Here is an 11,601-nt window from a genome sequence, read left to right as displayed (position 1 = left end):
TAACCTTATAATCGCTCATAGAAACTACATCGGATGTCATAATTTTTTTATCATGACTAATTTATTAATGATCCAGCATCATCCGTATTAAAGAGAAAGAATCATTTCACCTGATGTTTAAAGAGAATAAAATAGCCTTGACAGCCTAAGTTACTTACACATAACTGTTACTGAGGTACTTGCTCTCTCTCAGCGGACTCGTGTGTGTGTGTGATGGTAAAAGAGGAAAGCAGTCAGTGGACCAAACCACTGTGAGGTAAGGGAGGGGGGAATCAAAACATTTCTGAATTTAAAACGGTTTATTTTGTTTTACTACTCACACAATTATTTTAAGTATATGTCCATTATATTATTTTCAATACACAGAGTCGCTTGTAATGATATTTTTAGGGGGGGCAAGCCTCAGATAGGGGGGTTCCTGTCGCCCCTGTCCCCCCCCCCGGGATTTACGCCTATGCTCAGTCATGCTGTGTGCTCCTCTCTGACTGTCAAAGAATCTGTTCCAGTCGATGGGAACGGTCTTGTGTGTTGAGGTTGAATTCAGGGTTCCCACTCTTTCATGAACACCAGATTCAAGGACCTTTTAAAGCACCATTTATTTTATATCAAGCACCTATGAAATTCACACCCCAGCATATGTAGCGTCATGAAAGACCTTACAGTACTTAACATTTCGCTTACACTTAACATTTACATAAAAAAAAAAAAAAAAAATCTGAGTAATAATGTTTTGAATGTGTAGGTTTCATAAATTTAGACCGTTCTGAGCAGTCGTGTTCAAAGGAATTGAATGAAATCCATTGAAGTCAGTACTGGTAATATTCAAATACAATTTCTAAAATATTGATAAAATACACATCAAACTGGTTTGATTTTTGTTTCAAAATTAGATTTTTAAATGAATATAAAGTGGTTAAATGTTGTAATAACACAGTAAAACCTGTTAACATTAAAAATTTGCACATTATCTCCATAGAGATGTTACTCATTAATAAATAAATTTTTTATATTACTTAATTTTGTAAATTACTTTTTATTGTAAATCTCATTTTTTTTCATCATTGACCTAGAGGAATAACATGCAGCTGCTTAAAACTTCAATGTTTTTGAAAATATTTCATGAACATTTTAAAACGTGTACATGTGCAAATCTGCAAAAAAAAAAAAAAAAAAAAAAATTTAATAAAATAAAATAAAATAAAAAAAACAATAAAATAATAATAATATATATATATATATATATGACTTTCTATTTGATTTTAAAATGTAAACGCTTTTCACTAAGCTGTTTTTCCAATTTTTCAAGTTCTACATTTTCTCCTTAGCTCCATGTCACAGTAAGTTTTGAGAGTTCATTTTTAGTCCATCTCCTAGCCTGAAAAGTCTGTCTTGCAGAGATTGACTAAAAATGAGCTCCTAAAACATACTGCCAGATTCTGGAAGATAGATTCTTCAACCAGTGGTACAAGAGGATGTGATGCTGGTCCTTCAAGAGTCACTCACAACTTATCTGTCTATAAAACCTATAAAAGATTAGTCTTCATGTATTTCACAACACTTCAGCATGTAAGAGTGACCCAAGCAAAGTGTCTGAAAACCTGACACCTTGTAATTCTGGAGACTCCAGGAAGGTTGCAGTTCTGGAAAATGTTTCCTGATGGTTTTGCACCCAATTTTTCACATTAATTCTTAATTATTTTGCAGTTAACGTGTGTCTTTTCTTCTCCACCTGTTTTTTTCTGACCCCGCTGATCCAATGAGCATTTCGCTGACCAATGGTCATTATTCCTTAACTTTGCAATTTCTGATAATGATATACAATGTGATGTTTTATAAACAAATTTCGAGAGGAGCACTCACAGATAATTAACACGGCCAATTCATCATTAGTAATTACACCATCTATCCAATCAGCGCAAGAGAGAACCCCTATAAATAATCAAGCATGTCTTACCTTCATCATCTGTATACTTTCAGCATCCCTCCGTCACCCCGACTCCTCACCTTCAGCCCGTTCCTATCCCAGCACTCTGAGTCCGGGCTAAACGCCGAGCTCGGACCCCTCTACCCAGACAGGGGGGGTACCCCAGGCTCAGGAGTCATTACCGAGCTCAGAGCCCTCTCCCTGGACAGCACGCCAAATACGCATAACCTTTACTCAGTTTATTATAAGTAAGTGTGAACTCGTGAAATTAGAATGTTTGCGGGAGCGAGACACACACGTTGCGGGAGCGGGCGGTAATCAAGGAAGTAGTTTTGGTTTAAACATTGGGGGAATTGAAGTGTGAACTGTTGTAGTAGAGTCCTGGGTCATGCTCACTCATAAGGTTTATTTGTTTGCTTATATATTTATTTTTGTGAAATGGTATTTTGTGCTATCATCTATGCAAAGTCGGTGCAATAAAGTAACATCATAGTTAACAATTACTTGTTTACACACACACACACACATATGTACAGTAGGGGGAAAAATGTATTGATCCCCTGCTGATTTTGTACGTTTGCCCACTGACAAAGAAATGACCAGTCTATAATTTTAATGGTAGGTTTATTTGAACAGTGAGAGACAGAATAACAACAAAAAAATCCAGAAAAACGCATTTTAAAAAAAGTTATAAATTGATTTGCATTTTAATGAGTCAAATAAGTATTTGATCAAATCTATCAATCAGCAAGATTTCTGGCTCCCAGGTGTCTTTTATACAGGTAAGGAGCTGAGATTAGGAGCACTCTCTTAAACAGTTTGTTACCTGTATAAAAGACACCTGTCCACAGAAGCAATCAACCAATCAATCAGATTCCAAACTCTCCACCATGGCCAAGACCAAAGAGCTGTCCAAGGATGTCAGGGACAAGATTGTAGACCTACACAAGGCTGGAATGGGCTACAAGACCATCAAAATAACTGTCAATCTCCCTCGGTCTGGGGCTCCATGCAAGATCTCACCTCGTGGAGTTTCAGTGATCATGATAACGGTGAGGAATCAGCCCAGAGCTACACGGGAGGATCCTGTCAATGATCTCAAGGCAGCTGGGACCATAGTCACCAAGAAAACAATTGGTAACACACTACGCTGTGAAGGACTGAAATCCTGCAGCGCCCGCAGGGTCCCCCTGCTCAAGAAAGCACATTTACAGGCCCGTCTGAAGTTTGCCAATGAACATCTGAATGATTCAGAGGAGAACTGGGTGAAAGTGACTAAATTTTACACAGTAAATAAGCCTACAATAAACACGCCCTCCTCATTACCCTACGGACAAAGAAATGTAGAAATAAATAAATGTGAATATAAATAAATGTGGAAATAAATAAATACGTAAATAAATGTGAAAATGAATAAAAGTGGAAATAAATAAATGTATAAATAAATAAAATAAATAAATGTGAAAAAAATTAAAAATACATAAGGAAATAAAATTATAATTATTTATTTTTGCTTTTTTTTTTTTTAACTTTTCTTTGTATATTTATTTATATATTTATTTATTTATATTTGCTGTTTTACATTTCTTTGTACATTTCTTCATTTATTTCTAATTATGTCAGGGCTGTCATTCCATAACACGTAACCTCTTCAAAACAGTAGTCAGTAGTCATTTCTCAGCTCTACACACAAACAAGAACTCAAACCAACTAATTCAGCGGATCAACCACTGACTGTAATGTGGATTGTAATACATCTACTGTTAATGCAACGATCTTCAGGAACTGTCATCTCCACTCTCCAGAGAGCGGACACACATATTGTGTGTGAAGCTGTGCTCAATAATCCTTTTAATGTGATGTCCTCAGCATATTCCTCATCACTTCTCTCTGTGCTCGTTGCTTCTCAAGACTACATGCTCTACTGACTCCTCTTCCTTACAACCCTCACACAGTACAGTATCATGCTTCCCAATCAGTTTAAATGTTTTATGTAATAGACAATGTCCCAGTCTTAGCCTTGTTATCACCATTTCTTCTCTCCGATTTCCACTGTGGCAAACATCAGTAAATAATAGAGGCCTAGGCCTGCCTCTTTTTATTGACCAGAACAAAATATACAAAATGTACATAAAACATACCAGAGTGTACAAACAATTGATTCATTAATCAAAAATGTTATATTTGTGAAAAATATTACAAGTCCTCTTTGCTTTTTTATTAACGATGATCTTCAAACTGGTGCAGCAGTCCATAGTCTCCTGAAGAAAATTTATGAAATTTGGCTTGGATCCTGACCATTTCTTCTTATGTAGGCTATGTTAAATTTTACCAAAATAATAAAAAGCTCCAAGAAAAGTAAAATTATTATTATTTAATATTACTTTCATTGAATAATACATAGGCTACGTAGCCTATATGAAAATGAATATAATATTTGTTTTCCTTCAAATGAAATTTTCCATATCCACAGAAAATCCTTGTGTATACACAGTTACAAAAAAAAAAAAAGATGGACAATAGACTCCTTTTCCACTGAACAAAAATCATAGGAATAATCAATATCCAAATTAAATCTCTCTAACACACTTTTAGCTGGATATACTGTATGTAACATTTTAAATGCAGGCCTTATATTTCTAAATATGCTGGTCCACGTTAAGCTTTTATAAGTAGCTGAAGTATCACCTGTTTTAATATTCCTAATATATTTATTAGTAGGCTACAACTTTAAGGATACCAGTGCCTCCTAAAAACAAGCTCTCTTTAACATATATTGCCTCAGAAGAATCACTTCACAAGCTCTTACAAAAATGCATAACTTGTTGGGGTATGGCGTCAAATACAACAACAGCATACTCTCTTGGAGTCCTATAAAAATAACACTGAAGTCACTATTATTACTCGGCCAAAATAAACCCCGACGTCGTGACGCTCGAACATGCGTGGTGACGTCATCGGCGTGCGTCCCGGCCGGATAGAGCATTTTCTGGACAGGACAAACGGTGATGATTGTGTACGTTATCATACAGCGGTGTTTTAAAGTGTCCCGTTTCGTCGTAAAATCGGCCAAGTGAAAGAAACAGGCGAGGGGCGTGAGTGAGTAACGCGGGGAGGTAGTTGACATAGCCTGTGGGTAAGTGAGTAGTTTGTTTATGTAGACTGGAGGTAGAAAGTTCAGCTAGCTAACAGGCTAACCTAAGTAGAAAATAATAAAGTAAATCAAAGTTAAACATCAACAAAATAAAGATCTAAATATCACTACCATAATCCTGAGGAACTTCTTAACTTCATTCTGTACTATATGAAGTGTCATGAAGTTTGTGTGGTTCTTTAAGGTTTTCAGTTCTGTCAGATGTCTGTTTATCAACTTATTGTTTTGTAAACATTAAAACCAATATGTGTTGAGGAACTTTAAGAGTAAGTTTAATGAAATCCTAAAGGTTCTTTCTGCTTTCTTGGTTTATGGTTCAATGTGGTGTCATTGCTACAGAGACCTGTAGAACAGTAGCAACACATGAGTTAAGTGGGCCAGTTTTGTTTATGCTAACTAGGAAAGCTGCGTTGGATAAAAGACTGCGTTTACAGCTGGAGGGAGTCTGCCAGGAATTCAAGAAAGGTTTTCACTATTAAATTAATGCTTTTTCAGTGTGCACTACACAGTTAAGAAAAATCAGTGAGGGAAATGATAAGAACTATGCATGTCATGGTAAGATAATGGTAGGTGGGAGGATAAATGTAAATTGGGCTTGTCGATTTTGAGATGACTGTACAAAAAAAAAACAATTCTTATTTATAAGGATTTTTTTCTTCTTTTTTTATTTATTTATTTTTTTTAAATTTTTTTTTTTTTTGAAGTCCACTGCCTTGTATGATAAATGTAAAGATATTTTAATGGTGAACCCCCAAAATTATTTAATTGTTGGTCTTTTTACATATGCAGATTGCCATTTTGGGCCATAAACTACTTTTTTCCCCCTCGAGTTTAAAAAAGCTTCTTAAAATGTGTCCTTGTGTTTAAAAAGTTTAAATGTGTCTTTGTGCCTGTTGATGTCTGTTGACCATGATATTAACTATTGACTAGTTTACCAGCTGTGCAAACAACCCACCTACTAGTCAGTGTTGACAATACTGTTTTTTGCACATTCCTGGTAAATAAGTGTCTGTTTGCCACATGAATTTTCAGAATATGACAAGATTTTCAATTTGTGACCCTGGACCATAAAACCAGTCATAAGGGTCAATTTTCGAAATTGAGATTTATACATAATCTGAAAGCTGAATAAATAAGCTTTCCATTGATCTATGGTTATGATAGGACAATATTTAGCCAAGATACAACTATTTGAAAATCTTAGCAGAGGGTATAAAAGAATCTAAATATTGAGAAAATCTTCTTTAAAGTTGTCCAAATTAAGTTTTTAGCAATGCATATTACTAATCAAAAAATAAGTTTTTATATATTTACAGTAGAAAATTTACAAAATATCTTCATGGAACATGATGGAAATGATATGTCCTAATGATTTTTGGCATAAAAGAAATGCAATAATTTTAACCTATACAATGTATTTTTGGCTATTGCTACAAATATACCCCAGCGACTTAAGACTGGTTTTGTGGTCCAGGGTCACATATTATATTTACAAGTTCATGCCCCGACTTTTTTTCTATAAAAATTGACTTGTACAGCCTGCATGTTGGAAAATCTTATCTCAGTTTTTCTCTCATTGTTTTGCAGTGGTTGAGACTCCTGCTCTTTCACATCTTGCTGCTGTCATCTTAAATAATGGAGGAGCCTCATGTTCACTGCATGTCCTGCATAAGCAGAAGATGCATGGTCAAACCTGAACCCGGCACTTCCTGTGACCTCATCACCTGCCCTCTCGTATGTGGTGCTATCTTCCACAGCTGCAAGGCTATTGAACACAAGCTGCTGTGCCCGCTTGAAAGGGTGCCATGTCTTAACCAAAGCATTGGATGCCCTTTTACACTGGCCCGTGGCCAGATGGCAGAGCACCTTGAGGTGTGTCCTGCAGGTGTGGTGTGCTGCACTATGGAGTGGAATAGGTGGCCAGTAAACGACGAGGATTATCGTTCGTATGAGAGACTGAGTCAAGAAGCAGATGAGGTGGAGCAGCTTGACATGGCGCTTGCCCTTCAGGACCAACGCACCATGTTAGCTTCACTCAAACTCGTCTCTCTGGCTCCCACTAGTGGCCCGGAGAAAAAGACTAAGGCAGCACGACAAAATGAAAAGCCTGGCCTAGTCTCAGTTGCTCAGCCTCCATGTGTGCAGGTGGAGACCATTGAGATGGAGCCTACGGCTGGCTGCTCGAAAGACAAGATTTCCAATGGGATTAATGGTCTAAAAGAAGAACATTATGGGGAGCTCTACCAAACCACGGTAGAGACAACCAAAAGCCTGGCCGCAGCTCTCAACGTCCTGATCCACCTTAATTCTTCAGAAACCGACTGTACAACCACTAATGCGTCAGCTGGACTTACAGAGTGCAATGGGGAACTGCATGAAAAGTTGAGGATGACAGAGGATGCCGGGTTCAGCTGTGATAAAATAGCTAGCGGAGTAAATGGCCTAAAGGAGGAGCTACAGCCTCAACAGCACCAGAAACTCATGGAACTTGGCAGGAGTTTGGCCTCTGCTCTCGGTGCATTAGGAGATGCTGTCAAAGGCAACGAGCCAATTAATGGCTCGATACTAAACGACAATGGCAGGCTCAATCAGTCAGAAACTTTGGAGTCTGCAGATGTTGATATGAAGGACGTTACATCGGTGGTTGCTGGTGAGACTGGGGCTGTTGGGGGAATCGATGCTGGAGAAAACGCTTTAGATGTTGTTGCTCATGAGGCAACTGGTGAGTGTCGCCCAGTCATGTTGGAAGACATAGATAGGCAAGGTTTCTGTAATGGCTCTCATAGTATTGTAGATCACTTAATGGAAGTGACCACCGAACACCATCAAAACCAAGAGTCCCCAGGTTCTTGGGAGTTTGTTGGTCCTTTAATTCCCCATAGGCCAGAGATCAGACACGATCAACATGCTTTCTTGATCCAGGAGGCCTCTGGATCACAAGCCCCATTGCTGCAGCAACCTGTACATGCTCAGACTCTGACTATCCAGAGAGACAATGCACTACCTATGATGGCATTAGACTTTGAAGACAGGGCTTTTGAGAGGAAACTCCAAAACCTTCAGTTGCTGCGCAATTTTATGCCACTTGCACTTAATGGAGGGAAGGGGTCGTTTACAGAAGTCTTTCCTCATAGAAATCCACATTGCAAAATGGAGGACAAAGCTGTGGACACATCGGATTTGGATCAGGAGCCAATGAATGACCCAATGGGACTTGGTGAAATTGACTTTACGGCAGCTGCTCTTCTGTTCTGCCTGGAGGAGTCACCACGAGCTCGGAGGATATCCGACACAGTCTATGCGTTTGGGGGCACACGTGTTGACTTCGGTACCCAGACTTTTAGCTTCCCCGCTGCCATCTTGGCAACTAGTACGATGGTTGGCGAGGTTGCATCGGCTTCTGCTTGCGATCGAGCTGCACCACGCCTTTCGCAACCAAGTCCATTTTGCACTCTACGGCTTGATCTGACGCTGGAGCAGCTTGTGCCTCGCCCAAGCTGGGCTCCACGCGAGGGCTCCATGTTTACCTTTGAGTGCGGCCAGCTCTTCCGGCGAGAAGAGTTCCTCTCGCATTTTCGCAATGTTCATGGAGATATCCACTCTGGACTCAATGGCTGGATGGAGCACCGTTGTCCATTAGCGTATTATGGCTGCACATACTCCCAACGCAGATTATGCCCATCCAGTCAGCGCTCAAAGGTTGTTCATGACCGTCACCTCAGGTCCTTCGGGGTGCAACTCGTCTCGGAACCTGTGACTGAACCCAAGTGTGATCACCTTAGTGGATTGCCATTTGAAGTACTTCAACATGTAGCCCGATTTTTGGATGGCTTTAGCCTATGTCAGCTGTCAATGGTGTCCCGTACAATGAGGGATGTTTGCGCCAGTCTGCTGCAGACTCGTGGCATGGTGGTGGTACAATGGGAAAAGAAGCAATATTTGGATGGAAGACGAACCTGGCACATAAAAGACAAGGTACAGTATGTCTAAATGGTGGCAGCATGCTAATGTTAAACCACTGCTGATATTAATCAACAATAGGCAGCACCCTTTTTTAAATTATTTTTTTATGCTCTTTAAACACATTGTTCTATTACATGTCCTTACAAAATTTCAGCCAAATACTAATTATAAAAGTTAACTAGATGTGTTCACTATCTGTCTAGCGATATGTGTTTATGCTGAAATATGCAAAAAAAAAAGGTTTGTCTTTTCAAATCTTCTATTGCGTGTCATTATATTTATTGCATTGGCTCATGCATTTTATGTTTCGTGCTTCAGCAGTGTGACAATTTCTGGTAAAGGAGCATAGTGAGCATTGATGCTCCCTGTTTTTTGCACCCCGGCCTTCATGTAAACTAATTGGACATTACAAAAAAATTAAAATAAATAGTAATAATAAAATAAAAACATAAAATCTAATTACACTTCAAACTAATTTTTCCCCAAAGATGGTTTCTGTCCCTTTAGGTAGTTCTCATTACATTGATGTATGTTCAAGTGTTCATTTTTCTAATAAGTTTGGGGATATTTTGACTTTTCTACAGTGGAAGGAAATAGAGACACGTAGTCCATATAACAGTTTGTTTGTTTCTTTCTGACTGTACTCTTTTTCCAAACTCAGTGGATGAAACTATCTAAACGGGTAACAAGTAATACCATACAATTGTTGTTAAGCTGTTAGTTAACTAACTGTTTCGTTTTCCTGCAGGTTTGGCGTTTCAGCACAGCCTTTAGCCCGGTTAACCGGTGGGAGTTTGCGGACATCTCTAGCATGGCAGACCACCTGAAACGTTGCCCATACAATGAAGTTCTCCGACAAGTGGAGGCGGTTCCACTGCCCTGCATGTGCACGACCAGAGAGCTAACGCGAGACGGCAGATCGCTTCGATCTGTTCTTAAACCAGTATCATAATGCTATGGAAACTTAGTTTGCAAATCATAACTAAAACACTACAATATCTAACCTCTTTGATCTAAAATATAATATCACTGTGTAAATAAAAGGAAACTAAATATTTTTTTTGGTTTTGATGCTAAGATTATTTTTTTATTAATATATCAAAGATTAATTTGGTATGAAGGTGTGTGATGCTAATGGTTCCTCTAAGAAAAATGGTTTGGCTTCCTCTGACACAGACCCATGCTTTCTTTGTCAAGACCAAGGACTGGCTTAAAGGAGAGTAAACATTGCTGAAACAAGGCTTAATTCAGTGGGATTATATGAGCCTCAACCTGTCAAATAGCACTTGATTTATTTGTCTTGACACAGCAAGAACATCTCTGTAAAGATTATCAGATAATGACTAATGGTTCCTGTCAGTTCATATCCACGCTAGTATATTTGCATGGTTTGGTTAAGATACTGTTTGAAAAAGGACACCTATGATTATTTTTGGATGGTTCAGTTTTGCTTCATGTTATGGTGACATTGCAGACGGCACTTCACCCTGACCCAGGAACAGCTGTCATGCTTAAGAATTCAAGGTCTTGGATTTATATTGGGTTTCAGAGTAAGAGAGAGTTTCCATTTATAGGAATTTTACAATTGCCACTCTCTTAAAGACTTCATCCAGAAATGGCACCAATGGACTTTAGTCAAATGTCTTTGGACACTCTCTATGTACTGAAGCATACATACTCTAACACCTTAAACTATTTTAATTCATTCTCCAGTACTGTATCACTCAATATCAGCATGCCAACCATATATGAGCATTTAGAGTCAATATTTGCACTTTACTGAATTTTGTGGCTGTCTGCACTCTGATCCGCGCTATCCTCACTAACCCGGAGTAAACAGATGTTCTGCTATTGTGTTTCCTATTGAGTGAGCAGGAAAAGCTTAGGTAACACTATATTTGAGTACAAAGAAAAGCTCTATAACTTGCATATGTGATGTGTGACATATCTTAACCTGTCTTCTGCATTTAAATGTGTGCTGTGATAATTTGTGAAGGCTAATATTTGAAGGCGTGACCTGCAGCTAATGAAACACCACAGAAGTGTTTCTTTTAACCTTTATGGTTTATGGAAAGCTATGCAGCATTTATGTGTTAGGAGCTGTTTTAGGCTTCTCAAATTGTGTGTCACCCAAGGTTGTGTGTTCATTTCCATGTAATCAAAATGAAGTGTTTTTTTTTTGTAATGCAGTCCATATATTGTATTACTGAAGCCATGTTATATGAATTCTGTTTTCTGGTTATTAGGCTGTTTGTTTATGATCTAAGCAGGTGAATTGCCAGTACAGCTGTTGATTGGAGTTGCATGTGGTTTTTGACTTAAATGAATTAAAAATATCTATATATTTTATTATCTTTATTTTGGCTCAGTGTTATTTTATTTATTTATTTTTATGCTAACTCACCACATCCATACTTTAAACAGGTTATACTACAGGAAATTGTGAGCTGCTTTCTCTGAGAATGTGTTGGGTCTCTAAGGTTATAATAAATCTTTATTAACATAAAAGTTAATACAAGACCTACTCAGAAGACCCTGGTATTTCCTGTCCATTACACAG

General features: G+C 38.2%; 1 protein-coding gene across 3 annotated transcripts; it reads left to right on the top strand.

Moving 5' to 3' along the window:
- The first annotated feature begins 4,654 nt into the window (after window positions 1–4,654).
- Window positions 4,655–11,399, top strand: fbxo30b (F-box protein 30b). 3 transcript variants are annotated; one of them, XM_058764355.1, is made up of 3 exons: window positions 4,655–4,929; window positions 6,666–9,053; window positions 9,790–11,399. In XM_058764355.1, the coding sequence occupies exons 2-3, from the start codon at window positions 6,714–6,716 to the stop codon at window positions 9,991–9,993; spliced, it is 2,544 nt and encodes an 847-aa protein (XP_058620338.1). In that variant the 5' UTR covers window positions 4,655–4,929; window positions 6,666–6,713; the 3' UTR covers window positions 9,994–11,399. The 3 variants fall into 3 exon arrangements, with proteins under 3 accessions (XP_058620338.1, XP_058620335.1, XP_058620336.1); XM_058764352.1 differs by having other exon boundaries at window positions 4,656–4,940; XM_058764353.1 differs by having other exon boundaries at window positions 4,921–5,060.
- The last annotated feature ends 202 nt before the right edge of the window (window positions 11,400–11,601 follow it).

The sequence above is a fragment of the Onychostoma macrolepis genome, chromosome 23, assembly GCF_012432095.1.
Source record: "Onychostoma macrolepis isolate SWU-2019 chromosome 23, ASM1243209v1, whole genome shotgun sequence".
Taxonomy (NCBI): domain Eukaryota; kingdom Metazoa; phylum Chordata; class Actinopteri; order Cypriniformes; family Cyprinidae; genus Onychostoma; species Onychostoma macrolepis.
Note: the sequence above shows the minus strand (reverse complement) of the source record. Positions and strands in the feature narration are given on the sequence as shown.